At 45.3% G+C, this 20595-nt stretch overlaps 1 protein-coding gene across 1 annotated transcript in view; it reads right to left on the bottom strand.

Annotated features, from left to right (window-relative positions):
* LOC124612356 (UDP-glucosyltransferase 2-like) overlaps window positions 1–20595 on the bottom strand; it is a 146288-nt gene that overhangs the window by 11336 nt on the left and 114357 nt on the right. The window contains exons 3-4 of the mRNA XM_047140509.1: window positions 16162–16384; window positions 15787–16006 (exon numbers count right to left, since the gene is read on the bottom strand). Of these exons, the coding sequence (XP_046996465.1) occupies window positions 15787–16006; window positions 16162–16384 (443 nt within the window). The remainder of the gene's footprint in view (window positions 1–15786; window positions 16007–16161; window positions 16385–20595) is intronic.

Genomic DNA, 20595 nt, shown 5'->3' with positions numbered 1-20595 from the left:
TGATCCAGCGGCGGAACTTTGACAGATTTGGTCCCGCTGGAATTCTTGGGAAACCCCATTGTAACTGTCTTCCGAATCGCAGTATTTGATCTGTCTCCACCTGAAAGTGACTAGCGGACATTGGTGGGTTCGCATGCGTCTGGGCAGAGGGCGAAACTGGAACTGGCTGCTCCGTTACGCCTTAGCAACAGGTACGAGATGCAACCCAGTGTAGGTAACACAGTTGAGCCAAGATGAGATGCCTCTTTTTTTGGGGACAGGGTGCATTTCCTCCCAAATCTGGATGATGATCATCATGTTCGGTTTGTGAGGCGCTCAACTGCCCGTTCATCAGCGCCCATACGAAGTCCCAATTTTTACACAGTCCTTTTTCTTTTCACAATCCAATCCAGTCACTCTCACAAATGATGAGAACAACACAAACACCCAGTCACCAGTCAGAAAATCCCCAACCCAGCTGGGAATCGAACCTGGGACCCCATGATCCAGAGGCGGCAATGCTAGCCTTTAGACCACGAGTTGTGGACCCCCAGTCTGGACAAATGCAGAGAGTGAGTATGCTAACCATTGGGAAATCCAACGTCGGACGAATAATGGAACCCGTAATGAAAAGTGCAGGCAGATCGGAAAATAATGCCAGTGTGTACTCTGCATGTTTGTCGGGAGATGATGTACTAGAAGTGGAGAGGGCTCTGACAGCGTCTGTCTAAAGCACTGCTTGCAACCAGCTGCAAATATTGTCTCATGTTGTTATGAATGACGCCTGTCACCTTGGTGCTGAGGTCATCCTCTGTTCTGGTGAAGGTAACATGCATCACATGCGGGGTGCAAGCCCAGCTCACTATCTTGTAGCGTTGTACCCAGAGTCGATCGCGGTCCTCTGGCTTTGAGAAGAGTGAACCACTGGAGCAGATAATTCTGTGACGATATCGAATGCGAATCTCTCGACCTCCGCTACTGAGTGAGAGTCTTAGTGTCTCACCTCAATGTCAGGAGTGCAATGCATGCAGGAAGCGGCTAGTAGGGTAGTGCGCGTGCGCGCACATTTTTTTTTTTTTTTTTTTTTTTTTTTTGTTTTTAAGTTAAGGGAACCTCTTTTCCCTTCCCTTGGGACCCATATACACTAATGGCCATTAAAATTGCTACAGCACGAAGATGACGTGATACAGACGGAAATTTAAACGACAGGAAGAAGATGCTGTAATATGCAAATGATAAGCTTTTCAGAGCATTCACACAAGGTTGGCGCCGGTGGCGACACCCACAACGTGCTGACACGAGGAACGTTTCCAGCCGATTTCTTATACACAAACAACACATGACGGGCGTTGCCTGGTGAAATTATGTTGTGATGCCTCGTGTAAGGAGGAGAGATGCGTACCATCACGTTTCCGACTTTGATAAAGATCGAATTGTAGCCTATCGCGATTGCGGTTTATCGTATCGCGACATTGCTACTCGCGTTGGTCGACATCCAATGACTGTTAGCTGAATATGGTATCGGTGGGTTCAGGAGGGTAATACGGCCTCGCATCACTAGCAGTCGAGATGACAGGCATCTTATCCGCATGGCTGTAACGGATCGTGCAGCCACGTCTCGATCCCTGAGTCAACAGATGGGGACGTTTGCAAGACAACAACCATCTGCACGAACAGTTAGACGACGTTTGCAGCAGCATGGGCCATCAGCTCAGAGACCATAGCTGCGGTTACCCTTGGCGCTGCTTCACAGACAGGAGCGCCTGCGATGGTGTACTCAACGATGAACCTGGGTGCACGAATGGCAAAACGTCATTTTTTTCGGATGAATCCAGGTTCTGTTTACAGCATCAGATGGTCGCATCCGTGTTTGTGTTTAGCGACATCGCGGTGAACGCACATTGGAAGCGTGTATTCGTCATCGCCATACTTGCGTATCATCCGGCGTGATGGTATGGGCTGCCGTTGGTTACACGTCTCTGTCACCTCTTGTTCGCATTGACGTTACATTTCAGATGTGTTACGACCCGTGGCTCTACCCTTCATTCGATCCCTGCGAAACCCTACATTTCAGCAGGATAATGCAAAACCGCATGTTGCAGGTCCTGTACGGACCTTTCTGGATACAGATAATGTTCGACTGCTGTCCTGGCCAGCACATTCTCCAGATCTCTTACCAATTGAAAAGGTCTGGTCAATGGTGGCCGAGCAACTGGCTCGTCACAATACGCTTGTCACTACTCTTGATGAACAGTGGTATTGTGTTGAAGCTGCATGGGCAGCTGTACCTGTACACGCCATCCAAGCTCTGTTTGACTCAATGCCCAGGCGTATCAAGACCGTTGTTACGGCCAGAGGAGGTTGTTCTGGGTACTGATTACTCAGGATCTATCAACCCAAACTGCATGAAAATGTAATCATATGTCAGTTCTAGTATAATATATTTGTCCAATGAATACCCGTTTATCATCTGCATTTCTTCTTGGTGTAGAAATTTTAATGGCGAGTAGTGTATATTGCCCGCCGAAAACGGGAACACAGCTACATCGATTATTAAAAGTAATGATGTCCAGACAGTAATCAGGAACAGAAAACTGGAAGGGAACAGCAATGAAATCCTAAATATACATTCGAATTTTTATCGTGAGGATAGGGTAGACACGAATGGTGATGGCGTCTTTATTGCAGTAAAAAATTCGATATAGTGTTATTACGAATTCCGAATGTGAAGTAATCTGATTGAAGCTAAGCCTCAAAGATGAGTCAAACCTGGTAATCAGGTGCCTTTATAAGCCGCGCGCGTGAGGAGCTGTAGTGGCAGAGCACTTCAGAAAGAAGTTGTTCAATATCGCAAAAAAGTATCCTATCACACTTTTGTAATAGGGAGAAAATTCAGTTTATCAACTGTAGAATGAGAGAGTCAGGCGATGGAACTGGTGCAAAAGACAGGGATTTATTTGTCGGTCTCAATGTCTTGTCTGAAAATAACTTCGAGCAGATGGAGAACTATTTAGGGGACTGATGACCGCATATGTTAAGTCCCATAGTGCTCAGAGCCATTTGAACCATTTGAACTATTTAGTCAGGGAGACGTCTTACACCGCCTAGCAACAAACGTATCTGAACTTATCGAAACAGGTAATTTTGAGGAGCGTATCAGCGGTCATAGGGCTGTGGTAGTATCAGTGACTCCGCGCGTAATAAGAAATGTTAAGAAGGTTGTGAAAATATTTTTGGTTAAGGTGAGTGACAGGACACAAGCTTCAGGGTATCTGAATAGTTAATATCAATTATTCAGTTCTGAGACCGAATATGTGCCTCACAAAAGGACAGAATTCGAAAGAAACATTCAATACGCTTCAGGCTATTAAGTTCCGATCTTAAGTCGGTCGAGAAACTAAGAGTACCTATAACTTGGGAAAGTGCAAGTCACTCCTGTTTTCAAAAAGGATCACAGGACATATGCACATAATTATAGCCGTGTATCATTGACGTGGAACTGTTGTAGAATAATTGTGGATTATGTTTTATGCTCACGTATACGACGTTTCTGGAGAACGAGAATATCCTAAAAACATGGATTCTACAAGAAGAGGTCTTGCTAAACTCAGCTCGGTTTGTTCCTGCGATCCGGAGTGCCATAGACATCGACGCTCGGTTTGATTCCGTGTTACATGACTTCTGGAAGGCATTTGACACCGTCTCGCACTGCTGTTTAGCGAAAACGATACGAGTTTGTCGAGTGTCGGACCAGATTTGTCACTGGATTCCAGATTCTCTTGCAGACAGAGCTCAAAACGTCGCCCTTAACGGCACTAAAGTGACAGATGTAATTTATATATAATGGATACCGTCGAAACCTACATGAGGTTTTTGTAGATGATACGGTTGTCTGTAAGAAGATAGCAACCCAAGATGGCTGTGGAGAACTGCAGGAAGACATCCAAAGGATTGATGAATGGGGCAGGAACTGGCAGTTGACCTTTAACAAATTTTTTAACATATTACGCATAGAGGAAGACCGCACTGCAGTTCCTTCTCTAAATCCTCGCACAAACGAAAAAATGGCTGACATCGAAATAAGTGTCCAAGGAATAGAAGAGCAACTGGAATCACTCAACAGAGGAAAGTCCACTGGACCTGACGGGATACCAATTCGATTCTACACAGAGTACGCGAAAGAACTTGCCCCCCTTCTAACAGCCGTGTACCGCAAGTCTCTAGAGGAACGGAGGGTTCCAAATGATTGGAAAAGAGCACAGGTAGTCCTAGCCTTCAAGAAGCGTCGTCGAGCAGACGCGCAAAACTATAGACCTGTATCTCTGATGTCGATCTGTTGTAGAATTTTAGAACATGTTTTTTGCTCGCGTATCATGTCGTTTTTGGAAACCCAGAATCTACTCAGTAGGAATCAACATGGATTCCGGAAACAGCGATCGTGTGAGACCCAACTCGCTTTATTTGTTCATGACACCCAGAAAATATTAGATACAGGCTCCCAGGTAGATGCTATTTTCCTTGACTTCCGGAAGGCGTTCGATACAGTTTCTCACTGTCGCCTGATAAAGTAAGAGCCTACGGAATATCAGACCAGCTGTGTGGCTGGATTGAAGAGTTTTTAGCAAAGATAACACAGCATGTTGTTGTCAATGGAGAGACGTCTACAGACGTTAAAGTAACCTCTGGCGTGCCGCAAGGGAGTGTTATGGGACCATTGCCTTTCACAATATATATAAATGACCTAGTAGATAGTGTCGGAAGTTCCATGCGGATTTTCGCGGATGATGCTGTAGTATACAGAGAAGTTGCAGCATTAGAAAATTGTAGCGAAATGCAGGAAGATCTGCAGCGGATAGGCACTTGGTGCAGGGAGTGGCAACTGACCCTTAACATAGACAAATGTAATATATTGCGAATACATAGAAAGAAGGATCCTTTATTGTATGATTATATGATAGCGGAACAAACACTGGTAGCGGTTACTTCTGTAAAATATCTGGGAGTATGCGTGCGGAACGATTTGAAGTGGTATGATCACGTAAAATTAAATGTTGGTAAGGCGGGTACCAGGTTGAGATTCATTGGGAAAGTCCTTAGAAAATGTAGTCCATCAACAAAGGAGGTGGCTTACAAAACACTCGTTCGACCTATACTTGAGTATTGCTCATCAGTGTGGGATCCGTACCAGATCGGGTTGACGGAGGAGATAGACAAGATCCAAAGAAGAGCGGCGCGTTTCGTCACAGGGTTATTTGGTAACCGTGATAGCGTTACGGAGATGTTTAGCAAACTCAGGTGGCAGACTCTGCAAGAGAGGCACTCTGCATTGCGGTGTAGCTTGCTCGCCAGGTTTCGAGAGGGTGCGTTTCTGGATGAGGTATCGAATATATTGCTTCCCTCTGCTTATACCTCCCGAGGAGATCACGAATATAAAATTAGAGAGATTCAAACGCGCACGGAGGCTTTCAGACAGTCGTTCTTCCCGCGAACCATACGCGACTGGAACAGAAAAGGGAGGTAATGACAGTGGCACGTAAAGTGCCCTCCGCCACACACCGTTGGGTGGCTTGCGGAGTATAAATGTAGATGTAGACAAAGGAGAAGAAATCCAATACAGTATATTTACGCTGTTTGTGAGAAATAGCTGGAACCAGTAACTGTCGTAAAATACTAGGAATAACCACCCCGAGCAACCTGAAATGGAATTGTCACACGCAACAAACAGTGCAAGGAGGAGATGCCAGGTTGAGACTCGTACGAAGAACATTAAGGAACCTTAGATCATACGAGACAGAAATGGCGTATGAAACACTTTGTTAACCGATTCTTGAGTACTGATCATCAGTCTCGGCGGCCTGCCAGACTGCATTCATATAAGAGAGTCAGGATCCAACGAGGAGCTGCGAGTTTCGGTACGGGATCGTTTAGTCGGCGCTCAACAAGAGGCACTGCACATCATGGTTAGGTTTAGTACTGAAACTCCGTACGTGGGGGGAGGAGTTCGGCAACGTAACACATTACTTCCTACCACCTAAGTCTCGCAAAATTTCAAAAATCATAGAAATCAGAGTTTTTTCTTTTGGGAGCGGGTCATCAGTCCTCTGAGTGTTCCGAAACGGTCCGCAACGTATTCCTCTCCTGTGCCAACATTTTCACCTCCAAGTAGCACTTGCAACCTATATCTCAATTATTTGTTGGCTGTACCCCAATCTCTGTCTTCCTGTACACGTTTTACTTTCTACAATCACTCCAGTTCCATGGTAATTCTTTCTTGATAGCTTAACACAAGTCCCGTTAACATGACCCTTCTTTTCAGTGTTTCCTGTATGTTCTTTTATTCCCCGATTCTGCGAAGAACCATCTCATTCCTTATCAGTCCACTTGATTTTCAACTTTTTTCTGTAGCATAACGGCGTAACCGCTTCGATTCCCTTCTGTTCCGGTTTTCCCACAGTCCATGATTGATTACCAAGCAATTCTTTGTTTCCAGTGCGCATTCTCAGATTAACGAAAGGTTGGCGTAAAGTAATTTCTATAGGTAAAGTCCTATAGCTGAAAACGGTACTTAAGGTGCGTTCTATTACAGTCAGTCCCAACTTTCCAGTCAAAAAAGTAAAGAGTTGAAATGGAGAAGTTTCAGTGCCGAATCTCATATCTGTCAGGAGAATAAAGAACAGTATCTTATTTTGGTACAGAACTTATTTGTATCCAAAAATTTGAGAAAGTATTCTGATACTACAGAATTATGCTGAAAGTTCATCAAAGCAAAAAAAAAAAATGAGGCAAGAATTAATTTATTAATAATGTTTTATGTGCCATATCAAGAAACTAACTGGGGAACCAATAAGAAAGTTTTTGATTAAAGTGCCATGAATACAGAAGCGCTAAGTTTTGTTTGTGATAGAGTACAGAAATACGGCAATAATATTTTAAAGAGTAAAACCAATCAACAGAAACCATTTTTTAATTTTGTTACAGGAGGATAACACTAAATTCAGAGAAAAATCTCACAGCGTTGACTTCTGTTTCTTCCTGAACTTCAGTCTTGGGCTCATTTGTTGCTAAGTTTACTGAACACGTACTATTAAGGATGAAACAGTAAAATGAACAACATGTCTTCCCGTTTTGCAACTGATAAATACGGTTGGTCTTTCGGATTAAGTGCAGTATGGTACGCATCTGCCATTCTCTTTCCTCTTGCGACTGACATTTTTCCATTATTCTATTACAGATTTTCATGTAGTTATTTGAGAGATGGATGAATGTGAGACACTTTGATCATACTGCATCTGGAGATCTTACAAGCCTGCGTTGACAATGTTCCAGCAGCATCTTTAAAACCAAAGATGTCAGTTGCGTGCGTTGGCATTACATGGAATGGATTCAAAGCTTTAGCTGTCTCAACAGTTTTGTGGAAACCTTGTGGAATAAAGACCTTACTTACCTTTCTTCGCTTTTCTGTCGTTACAAAAATCCATCGAAGCTCAAAAACTGTACCCACTTATCAAAACTTTGTATTCTCTTCAAACCATCCCGGGATAAATACAGGAGACGTCGACGTGTGGCACTTTGAACTCCACTGGGGACCACTCCTCGGCACGAAGACCAAGTGCTACCTAGCACTGAATGTTTGAAACATTTTCTCCACGATTTGACACTAAGTAAGTCCAGGAACAAACAACAGAGTACCGAAAACGCAATAACACTGAAGACGCATTTCGTGAAAAAAATTGGCACTTAGAACGTTTTTACATTTCCACTCTTCAATTGATTTCCAGAAAAAATTCCAGTCTTAAGGAGACTATGGTACTCTACTATTACGTGCCTTACCGATTTGTCGCACAAATCTAAAAAAAAGTTTACACAGTCCATTTGGAGCTAAACAATGAGTATGAATTGCCGTAAGTACACATCAGGAGTTTGAGTGAAGTGATTGGTGAACGATGTCTTGTTGAGGAATTTTACGTTTAAGTGTTATGTTGTGTAACATGTTATTCTGCTGTACTTATAAATATGACAAACCTGCCATCGCTGTACCATTCTTGCATCCTGCCTATTCTACACTGCAGACGTGCCACTAGCGAGAGAGACTGACACAGCCGCACTGCTGTCTTTCATTGCTACAAAATTTATTCGTTATCGCCATCTATTCAATATGAAACTTGGCAATAATGGTAACTGATGTCTCCTTGGAATCGTTGCAGACCAAAATATTGCTCACAACGATAACCACGATTCCTGTTTATAAGTTATTGTTTATAACGGAAAGTTCCCTGATATTTGACGAGAGGTATTACCTTGTGAGACCCCCTACAGCTGATGCTAGGCCGTTAATGGCCACTAAAAATGGAGATACACTCAAAACGGAGCCCTGCGGAACGCCATTCTTCTGAAAACAGAGGGAACTATGGGAGGCACCAACTTTTACACGGAAAGTACGGAGCAACAGGAAATTTTGGATAGAAATCGGGAGTGGGCCCCGGAGACTCCACTCATACAATGTGGCAAGGATACGATATCAGGTCGTGTCGTAAGCTTTTCGTAAATCAAAAAAGACGACAACCAGGTGTTGGCGTCTGGAAAACGCTGTTCGGATGGCACACTAGAGGGGGACAAGATTATCAGTGATAGAGTGACCCTGGCGGAAGCCGCCTTGACATGGAGCCTGTATGCCACGTGACTCCAGAACCCAACCCAACCGCACACACACAATACGTTGCAGCAGCTTACAGAGAACGTTGGTGCGGTTGATGGGCCGGTAGCTACCCACATCAGGCGGATTTTAGCACTGGAATGATGGTGCTCTCCCGCCATTGCGATGGAAAGACGCCATCTCACCAGATCGGGTTGAAGATGACGAGGAGATGTCGCTTTTAGTCAGACGAGAGATGTTTAATCAACTGATTGGATCCCATGTGGCCCGGGAGCTGTGTCGGGGCGATGTGCAAGGCCGCTGAGCAGCTCCCACTCTGTAAATGGGGCGTTATAGTGTTCACTGTGGCGTGTAGTGAACGAAAGGACTTTCCATCCGACGTTCGAGGGTGCGAAACGCTGGTGGGTTGTGCTCCGTCTCAGAAGCGCGAGCATAGTGCTCAGCAAAGTGCTTGGCAATCGCGTTTGCGTCGTTAGATAACACGCCATTGATGTTATCGTCAGGGATACCTGTTGGGGTCTGGCACCAAAAAGACGTCTGATTTTCGTCCAGTCTTGGGAAGGTGACATATGGCACCCAATGGTCGACACATGCCTCTCCCACCATTCCTGTTACCGTCATTTTATAAGTTGGCGGACGCGGGCACAGAGCCTCTTAAAGCCTATTAGGTGCTATAGGGAAGGGTGCCACTTATGTCATTGTAGAGCTCGCCGACGTTCTTCCATTGCCTCAGCGTCTTCCAGCGACCACCAAGGGACTGTCTTTCGATGGGGACACCTGAGAGAACGAGGGATCGAATTTTCGCCGCAGAAATTATCTTAGTGACCTGCTCAATCACAACATCGATGGCACCACGTGGGGAAGATTCAACAGCGACAGCAGAGGTGAAAGCTTCCCAGTCTGTCTTCCTTAAAGCCCATCTGGGTAAGCATCCGTGGGCATGCCGTCGTGGGAGTGACAGGAAGATGGGGAAGTGGTCACTATCACACAGGTCGTCCTGTGCTCTTCAGTTGATAGATAGGAAAAATCCTGGGCTGCAAATTGATAAATCAATTGCCGAGTAACTACCATGAGCCACACTGAAATGTGGCGGTCGAGATGGGACAGTAATTTCCCACAGGGGGTTACGGGCGTTAAAATCTCCCAAAAGTAGGAAAGGTTTATGTGGTTGATCAGTCAGTGCAGCCAATACATTCAAGGATACCGCACCATCTGGAGGGAGATATACATTGTAGGCGGTTCTTTCCTGTGTCATCTGTATCCTGGCACACGTTGACTACATACCGAATCCAGGGCATAAACGCAAACTCCATCTGACACTATTATATTCACTACAGTTCTTGTAATATCCCTGCAGCCACGAAGGGCAGGGGTCCACATTGTTGGGAACCAGGTTTCCTGGACGGCAATGCAGAAAGCAGGTATAAAGCTTAACAGTTGCCGTAGCTCAGCCAGACGGTGGAAAAAACCGTCGAAATTCCACTTGAGGATGACGTGATCGTGAGACTGGGAAGGTATGAAACACTCCATGAGGCAGTCTACACCTCAGGGTCACCTGCTGCCACCGACTTATTTCCTGAACAGGTTATATCCATTGTGTCTGAGGGTCTGGTGCGATCTAGGTTCTCAGCGGGCACCAGAATCTTCACCTCATCCTCTGACACAGAGCTTGTAGGTAGTGGTGGTGTGGGTGCCACCACAATTCCCTTGGTCTTGGGGAGGGTCTTCTTTCTGGATTTCTCTCGCTGATCTTTGGGTTTCTCTAGCTGGGAGGGCTACTCCGATTCATTCACTGGGATTGAGGATGATCACGAAGCCCTGTTTTTGGTACTTCCCACTAGTAGAAACATGGGAAGGGAGTGACACAAGGGACCGCTTCCTAGCGAGAAGTTCCGAAGAAGACTTACACTTCTCCAGCTGAGAAGTGGGGACTGGTGCCCCTGATGGCTGATGGTTGGGGGGGACAGTGCTCCTGAGATAGGTGATGCGGGAGCAAAAGGGAGGGAAGTGCCCCACCATCAAGTGGGTAGGTGTAGTCTTCCAGCTCTGAGAGCCAACTGCAACTTGCAGAACTGATGAGCTACAACTGTTTTCGTAGCGGCAGCATGAGAGGTGGTCATAGCCACAGGATGTAGGCCCTCAAACTTCCTCTTTGCCTCATTGTAGGTCAGTCGGTCCAGGGTCTTGTATTCCACGATTTTCCTTTCTCTCTGTAAAAATCCTGCAGTCTGGTGAGCAAGGGGAATGATGCTCTCTGCAGTTGACACAGATGGCAAGCGGGGTACAGGGAGTATTGGGATGGGATGGATATCCACAATATCTACATGAGATGCTGCAAGGACAGTGGGAAGACATGTGGCCAAACTTCCAACACTTAAAGCACCGAATTGGGAGAGGGATATAAGTCTTGACATCACAGCAGTAGACCATCACTTTGACCTTCTCGGGTAATGTGTCACCCTCGAAGGCCACGATGAAGGCACTAGTGGCAACCTGATTATCCCTCGGTGCCCGACGGACGCGCAGGGCGAAATGAACTCCTTGTCGATCTCAGATGGCGCACAGCCCGTCGTCAGATTGCCAAACAAAGTCCATGTGGAATATAATACCCTGGAGCATACTTAAGCTCTTATGAAGCGTGATGGTAACGAAAACATTCCCCAGCTTGTCAGAAGCGAGTAATAACCTTGACGGTGCCAGAGGATGCAGTTTTTATCAAGACTGACACTGACCCTGACCAGATTTTGGACAAGCCCTCCACCTCCCCAAACTCGTCCTCTAAGTGCTTTACAAAAAACTGAGGCTTCATCGAGACAAAGGAGTCCGATCAGTTCTCGTACATACGAGGTACCGGGGCGAATAAGGTTTGCTGCCATCTTTAGCCTGGCGTAGCTCCCATGGTGTGACCAGGGAGGGGAACGATTTAGGACCATCCTTCCTTGCATTGTACTGAGACTTGGAACGCTTAGAGACTGCTGGCGTTTCATCACCTGCAAGTGATATGGTACACTTCATCACGCGTCATCTGCCGTGATGCCACCCTCTCCGACCAGGGGCCTTCCCTGCGGGCGCCACCCAGCCACAGCAAAGGCCACCTGGCAGGATGGCCATTGCCGGATGTGCAAATGCCTCAGGGTGATGGGCTTCTACTCCTTGGTGTACGTTGAGAGTTAACGGCGCAGGCATCAGCAGAGCAATCGCTGTGTGGTCAGGGGGCTACAACCAACACGGTACTTGGTGGCCGCACCACAATGGACTGGCTACTGTGCTGGGTATCAGGTGCAAAAGGGCAAAGAGTCCAATACCGTCGACAGTGCAGAAAGCGATACTGCACAGAGGATGGAGGAAAACGTACCCAGGAGGGTGACCTCGCCCCTAACTGCTAGAGAATGAGCGGAAGTGCAGATCCACCTCGACGAAGGATGCGAGAGGTCTCAGCGCGTGATGGACACGACGCACCATGTAAGGCACTCTTCCCCAATTGGCTCGCTCTTTGGGAAAATTTGGAAAAATGGAGGTCAAACACGACAGGAGACTATCACATAAAGGGCGATACGTGAGAAACTCCTTTTAGTCGCCTCTTATAACAGGCAGGAATATCTCGGTCCTATTCTAACTACTGGGTCCTCAGGGGTTGGGGGGAGAAGGGAGAGAGGGGGGGGGGGGAGAGAGAGAGAGAGAGAGAGAGAGAGAGAGAGAGAGAGAGAGAGAGAGAGAGAGAGAGAGATATCCTGATGGTAGTGCATTGCTAAGTGAGTAGACGAGAAGATGGAAGCCTTCACGAAGCGTATCGCTGGAAAATCTGAAGCATAGACTTGAAAAATAATTGCACGTTACGCAACAAAAAAAGTGTAAACAACGTCAAGGAGCTGGCAGTCTGCTCAAGGTCTACCTGAAGAGAGAGAGAAACAAGTGTCGTTAACGTTCATAAAATATGTGTTGACAAGATAAAATTTGATTTTCACTTTAGCAGGTAGTGGGTTGAGTCTCTCTTACTGTTTCGAGTACTCGTACTTAGCGTTACACAGGAAGCCGGCGATTTTGGAATAGTAAGGACAGTATCTCTTTAGGCCTAATTATTTATCATGTATTTGCGTATTTTCACATTTGTATATATCAGTTCATAATCAGCACCTATCTGGTATTTGGTGTCTAGAGCTAGGGAAAGGCGTATGCGAAACATAGGAAGGGAGGCGGAAGGGGGTGGGGGGGCATCTACAGCACTCCAAACTACCAGTATCATCTTTTAAGGGACTGAACTTATTAGTAACTAATGGAGAAGTGAAGAATATATAGCCGCATCTGAATATGAATAGCACTTTCTCACGGTGTCTCCACTTACAAGGGGACCATAGGGCAATTCTTTTTTTGATTTTTTATATTTATGGAACGTGAAGTTAGGAACTCATAATATCCCCAAAGCAGTTCGACTCCACTCTTAAAAACACTCGAAAAAATCGACTTTGAAAATTCACCGACAAGCAGCGTGGCGATGTGGTAGCTTTCCAGACGCGTGGGGGCTCTGTGTTCGAATTGTGGTGGAATCAAATTTTTAAACAAAGATGCATTTTCTATGAGCAATTACGTGAAGAATAAAAACGAATACTAAACGATAGACATAAATTTTATTTGTATTTTTTTTATTTTACGATCTTGATTAACATTCTTCATAAAGAAATCAATAATTAAGAACTTTTGTTTGCAATGAAAACTGGATATTTGTGTGCAGTACGTAATGAGAAATAAGAATACGTGTATTTTTCAAGTGTGTGTTAATTAGCATTTGATGAACTTTATATTTAAATGACTTAGGTATTCGAACGGAAAAAACGAAAACAATGACCGAAACGAGACATGTTTCCTGCGCTTTATTGATTCTACCATTCACGGACATGTTCGTAGAACATGCGCCTTTATTTAAAATATGATTCCACCTGGAATCAAACCCAGGCCGCTTACACAGCCAGCGAGCACTCAGCAAGGAACAACACTGCTCGTCGAAAACAATGTACCGTATTTTAGCTTATTAAACATAGATGGGAAACTTCGAAGTCGATTTTCTAGAGAATTTTTGAGAGTTGCATCGAAATGTTTTTAGGATAGGTATATCTGAATTCTGCATGTCACGTACCATAAACATAAAAAATTACAAAAAATAAGAGTGCTGCATGGTCCCCTTTTTAATCTATCAGACGTTGGATATTTGGGTAATTTCAGCGACGTGCTTTAAAAATATGCGTCTCACCCCTGTTAACTGCGACCTGTTAATAGCATGCTTTCTGATGTACAGCCAAGATGTTTATTGAAAGAAAAAACTGAACCAATGGCTCGACTATACACTTGAAAGCACACCATTAGTCAATCACGCCGAGAAAGCATCAGAGCTCACTATCACTAACTGGCAACTGTTGTTCTGAAAAAATGAAATATTTATATTCATTCACTACAATTTTCGAAACAAAACCTTAAGCAAAAAGTAAAGAACCCAGAACTTAGTATTGACTAAGTACAAACAGAATAACCTCTAGTCGTGGTGCAAAGTAGCGGAAGCCAAACAAGTCTAAGAAGTAGTCCTTTCGCATTTTTATAGTTAATTTGCTTCAGCCAACGTGGTACTTTTCCCGAAGCCGTAGCAGTTAAGATAGGTGCATACGTCCAGATGGGTTATCTATCGCAGCGTTTCGATATCGCTGGAAGAAAATTTCAGCATACTTTAACGTACAACCTTGCAACAGGTAGCGCAGATTCAGTAAGCCAAAGAAATGCACTGAGTTTCTGAACAAGAAATAAAAGATGAGATGACGGAGTTGACCAAACAGATTAATTAGAGGTGGGAACCAAAAGGTAGAGATGTTGCTAATGGACCAAGCGCTCGCGAATGATGAATAAGAGGAAATAACAAACACAGATATTGCTTTGTATTTCTTAACACACACAGACCACTACCGTTTGACAAGAAGAAACGACAATTACGTACACATGTCATGTGGCTAGTTTATGGTTCCATTCATAGGAATGTGCGTCAGGATTGATTGTTGAAGGAAATGAGAAATGGCTAGGCTTTTATGTATCACTGCCAGGAAACACTTGCCAGAATTCTCAAATCTTTCAGCATTTAAATGATAGTGTGTGGTGCGAATAGGCACACCAACAGATTATGTTCTCAGAATGAAAAGGTAGGAGACGAGGTACTAGCGGAATTAGAGCTGTGAGGACGGGTCGTGAGTCGTGGATAGTTCAGATGGTAGAGCACTTGCCCGCGAATGCGAAGATCTCTAGTTCGAGTCTCGGTCCGGCACACAGCTTTAATCTGTCAGCATAGTTTTGATCAAAAATATTTCTGACACACTGCAGCTTGGATAGCTCTTAATAGGCAACTATGAGGGCTTATTTTCCAAGCGATGTGTGTATTTACATCGAATTTCTGACTGATACACTGGACTACACTATTATTATTTTAAATCCAAACAAAATTGTAAATAATGGACACGTTTTTCCACACCAAATAGTGGTAAGTATGCCTTGCTATATTTTTAAAGTTTAATCTTTACAATTTGGTGTGTGAAATTGAAGACATTAGGAGGAATGTACCTAAAATATTCATAAAGATCCAGATACAGAGTACAAAATGGCTCTGAAATCCAGAGCTTTAGTCTTGCATTACCTGCCTGAGTACGCTTATATAAACAATTTATATTTTACTGGTATTACCCATTTGAACCATAAAATCGGTCTGGGCTGAGACCTAAAATTACTGTGACTCAGACATCAGAGAGACAGTGGGAAACAGAACGTGCGTCACCAACATTGAAGGAGATTTGACACACTAATGCGTGGGGGTGGGGCCGTGATATTGACAGACTTCAGAAGAGAATAGTTCACATTCTACATCGTAATGCGGACAATGAAGTTGCTGACGTCATAGCGTCGGAGGCGCCGATGCAATCTCTGGTCCCACAGTCATTCGTATCTGCAGAATTCCGACGTCTCTGGAAACTGGTAGATTTCCGGGCTAAGACAATGGTGGCTATATTCCAGAACACTGAGTTTTGTACAGGTTTAACGCGCGAAGTTTATCGAGAAGATTTAATACATCAAATCCATCACGAAAAACTTAATGGCGCTGTAAGATAATTTTATGATGTGATACTTACCCAGAGTCATTAAGCAGAGTGCGCAAGGATTCTAGCAGTGTGTTCTTAGTCATTTCTGGGAAGGGTAGAAGTATAGCAACGCCTCTCCTGACAGCCATTTTAATATTATGAAACTGGTCGCCAAACAAAGGTATTCCCAACAATGGCACACCATTGTAGACTGCCTCGGTGGTTCCCATCAATCCACCATGCGTAATGAACACTCGCATCTTAGGATGGCCTGTTAAGAACAAAATCAAGCAGTATTTTAAGATGACATTTTAAACAGGCAACGGTTTACTGTGCTAGAAAACAGAAAAATCAAAAATCCACACTCAAGCAAACTTCAGTGAAGAGCTTCCAGATGTTCTCACCAAAGTTGAAGTGTTTACTTACTCAGTATTTCATACTGAGGCAGCCACTTGCGTACTAACAGGTTAGGGGGCTGCCCTGGAAGATTTTCAGCCTCCCATTTCCAAATAACGCGTTGGGGAAGCTCTGCAAACGCTTCTAGTATTGCACTTCGTTTCTCATCAGACAAATCCCGGGCCTGCAGTACAGACCCGAACGTGAAGAATATTACTCCGTGTTCTGCTTCGTCCATGAACTTTTGAATGTCCTGGTGGAAATTAAAATGCAAAAAATAATGAGTATATGATTATCTAGCGTACTGAGGAACAATTTTTGTTACATACGTTACAGATATAAAACAATGGTGTTAATGACAAACTGATGAACAGAGTACAAATATACATTATGGTACACTAGTCTACTGGTGGAACACTTCTTAAATTTTATTTGCAAATCAAGTCAGCAGGAACCTGCGTATGTATCAGCATGTCCTTTGAATTACATGAGTATGATGCGAGGAGGGAGGGATATATAACTCAGTAGTTGGTATAGTTTAATGGTCTGGGTTGTCTCACCACGAATGCATGACGGGTGGGTGGGCTTACTATTAGAACAGAGGAGGAGGAAATTAGAGTTCAACATCCCGTCGACAACGAGGTCATTAGAGACCAAGGTCATGTTCGGATTAGGAAAGGATGGGGAAGGAAATCGGCCGTGCCCTTTCAAAGGAACCATCCCGGCATTTACCTGAAGCAATTTAGGGAAATCACGAAAAACCTAAATCAGGATGCCCGGACGCGGGTTTGAACCCTCGTCCTCCCGAATGCGAGTCCACTGTGCTAACCACTGCACCACCTCGCTCGGTATATTAGAACAGAAAATCGCTGCATGATTCAGGAGTTTAGCGATTGATTTCTATTAGCGGCTTTCCACGTACGCTGAGACAAACCGAAGCCTCCTGTTTCAATGCAGGTGTTTCGGTAGTTTCTTAATCATTGTGGTACATCAGATCCTACAACAAGTTCTACAGTAGCTTTAATTTGGTGGGTGTCTGGATTTTTAACTACCAGATGTAGCACTTTTGCGGCGTTTTCTTTATATACATGTAACAAAGCTTCCTGCCTCCCCATTTCACCGGCGGGGAGGGAGGGTTATATAACTCAGTAGTTGGTATAGTTATCAGACATCCTACGACCGTACCCATTGTGTTTGTTTTGTTTCGTGGCGCAAAAAGAACTAGTTATACCTGCCTATGTCAAAACCTTAGAACATTAATATGAAAAAAGGGGTTAAAAAGGACTTTACGTTAAGCCCAGTCGACGGGAGGAGAGAGATCTAAGGACAAGGATTTCCTCTTTGAGAAAGATCCACAAAATACGCCGTAGAGACAACGTAGGTACCGAACTAAAGATTAAGTCTTCTTCGCCATATTGCCTCGACGGATAAAAAGTAAGACGCAGTCGACAGATCGCGCGTCGTTCGCAAAAACAACCGATAACTCAGACGGCAAACATACATTAGAACGTAAGTGTTTGAAGAAAAAAAAAACCATTTGATCAGGAAGTGGCGAACTGTCCAAGGTTGTTGACGGAGCACAAAGTGGTGGGAGATAATTGCCTAAATGGCCATGACTAAAACGACAGTGCCCAACATTCAACCTAGCAAAAATGATCTCGCGTTGGGAGGAGATCGGCCAAGCCGCTGGGAGACAATTGTCCGGAGCTCACATAAAGGGAAGACCAGTGGTGATGCCAAAGTGGCACCACCTGCTGATAGACGGCAACACGGAGATCATCGGAAGAAATGGAAAAACTAGCGGACCGAGATAGGACAACTGCGGCCTTGGCAGCAGCGTCAGCAGCCTCGTTTCTAGTCAGAACGAGGTGACTAGGAACCCACATAAACAACATAGTGGCTCCCTCAAGAATGAACAAGTGGAAGCTTTCTTGAACCTGTTGCGCTAAAGGATGGACTATGTTCAGGATACAGGCTCTGAAGGGCACTGGGAGAGTCGGAGCAGGTGACAATTTGAAAGCCTTAGTCGCCGGATGTACTACATGGCCTGATACAGGACAAGGAGCTCGGCTGTAAATACTGAGCAGTGTTCCGGAAGCCGATACCGAAAATCGTCGGTGCCAATAACGAAGACACATCGGACGCTACGGTTAGTCCGACAGCCATCAGTGAACACTAAGGTACTATCACTAAGTTCTGTGTTACGACAGAGAAACCTACAGTGACAGACCAAATCTAGAGTAATTTCCTTAGATAGCGAATTAAGTCCATGATGTGAAGGGCCGCTGCACGAAGCCAAGGTGGTGAAGGGTTCACACCCACCGGAAAAGTGGCAGGTAGCGTATAGTTAAGCTGCCGCAGCAATAGTCGAAAGCGAATTCCAGGAGGTAACAGAAGAGAAACGCACCCCATACTCGCGGTCAAAGGAGTCATCGAAGGAGGACACATGGGTTCGGTGGCCGGGCATAGAAGGCAAACGGCAAGGTTACTGCTGAGTAGAACATCACGTCTGTATGACAGTGGGTGTTCGGCAGCTTCTGCGTAGAGACTGAACTGAGCAAGTGTAAAATGCACCAGTGGCCGAACGGATTCCACGATGGTGGATAGTATTTAGACGGCGTAAGATGCAAGGACGTGCAGATGCATAAACGAAGCACCAATGGTGTAATTTCTAATGAACGAGGGACTGGTACAAACGCTAAGAGGGTGGTCTGATCCGCTCCTTAGGAAGTACCGCTGATCTGGAACACAGTGGGTCCGGGTACCGCGGGCGGCCAGGTAAGAGATAGAGAGGACGCAGAAACTTTTCTGTCATGCATGAGCCCGAGGAATTTCGTAGTTTCAACGAACGGAAGAGCAACATACCCAAGATAAGACAGTGGAAGAATCCAATTGCACAGCCAGAATTTCATGCAAACGATTTTGTTAGTGGAGCGAAAGCCATTGTCGATGCTCCACAAATAAAGACGACCGAGACATCGCTGAAGGCGCCGCTCAATGAGACAAGTCCGTGGAGAACTGCAACAGATCGCAAAATCGTCGTCGAAGGAGGAGCCACAAATGCCTGGAGGGAGACATGTCACGTTTAACGGCTATAGCAAAGAGGACGACGCTCAGGACACAGCGTAGATAGTACGGAGGATACCAGTCTTCCAGTAGGTACCTTAGGCTTTCTCCAAATCGAAGAAGACTGCCACAGTCTGGGATTTCCGCAGAAAACCATTCATGACATGGGTTGAAGTGACGAGATGGTCAACTGCAGAACGGCACGCTTGGAATATATATTGTGCAATGGTTAGTAAGCTGAGAGACTCAAGCCACCAGAACAGCCAGGCATGAATCGTTACATCATCTTGCTGAGTGAATTGGGGTGGTAGCTAAAAGGAAGGTGTTTGCCCTACCGGGCTTAGGTATGCGTGCGGGAATGGCTTCACGCCAGCGTCTGGGAAACGTGCCATCTATCCAGATGAGATTGTATGCATGCAGGAGAAAATGCCTGCCCACAAGAGGAAGGTGCTGCAACATCTGAATGTGAGCATCGTCCGGCCCTGGGGGCAGAAGATTGTGATGAAGTTAGAGCACGCTCTAGCCCCCTCTTAGTAAATCCGGCATTGTAGCTTTTACCATTCTGAGAGGAGGGTATCACCAGAACCTCCTCCAATCGTTTCCAATGGAGGAAGGTTGGTTGTTTTGGGGAAGGAGACCAGACAGCGAGGTCATCTGTCTAATCGGTTTAGAGAAGGATGGGGAAGGAAGTCGGCCGTGCCCTTTCAAAGGAACCATCCCGGCATTTGCCTGGAGCGATTTAGGGAAATCACGGAAAACCTAATTCAGGATGGCCGGACGCGGGATTGAACCGTCGTCCTCCCGAATGCGAGTCCAGTGTCTAACCACTGCGCCACCTCGCTCGGTAATGGAGGAAGGAAGGGTGATAGTGGGTAGAGCTCGAAATCTCCATAAAAGAGCGGCCCAAGTTGTTTGAAGTTGCAATGGGGTCCACAAGACAGCATCCGCTATGGTCAGGCTGGAAACTGGAGAATGAACCATGATCCCAGAGAGCCACCGGAGGTTGGCCCACACTATGGATGAGGGAGTGGAACTGTTTAAAAAAAGTAGTACATGACATCCAGCTAGCTTTCTACTATCTCGAAGAATGCAACGACATTGCGCACGCAACTGATAAATACAAGGAAAGTGGGCGGAGGGAGAAATTTTGGGTTGTCACTTCTGCAGCTGCCGAGTGCCAGCCTTCGAAGACTGATTGCTACATGGCGCAGAGTCTGGAGGCTCCTGTTCCACGAGATCTGCAAAGGCATCAGCATTCTCGATGGGTCGGCCTGCAGATTTCAGGGCAGAAAAACGGTTGGCGGTGGGCAGGGGTGAAACGGCGGTCGGCCATGTGATGGTTGATGAAAAGAATCTCCCAGTCCGCAAAGGGTAAGACGCTTTGTCTTTTTTCAATTT

Source organism: Schistocerca americana, chromosome 4, assembly GCF_021461395.2.
Source record: "Schistocerca americana isolate TAMUIC-IGC-003095 chromosome 4, iqSchAmer2.1, whole genome shotgun sequence".
In the NCBI taxonomy this organism is placed as follows: Eukaryota; Metazoa; Arthropoda; class Insecta; order Orthoptera; family Acrididae; genus Schistocerca; species Schistocerca americana.
This window is presented reverse-complemented; position numbering and strand designations above follow the sequence as displayed.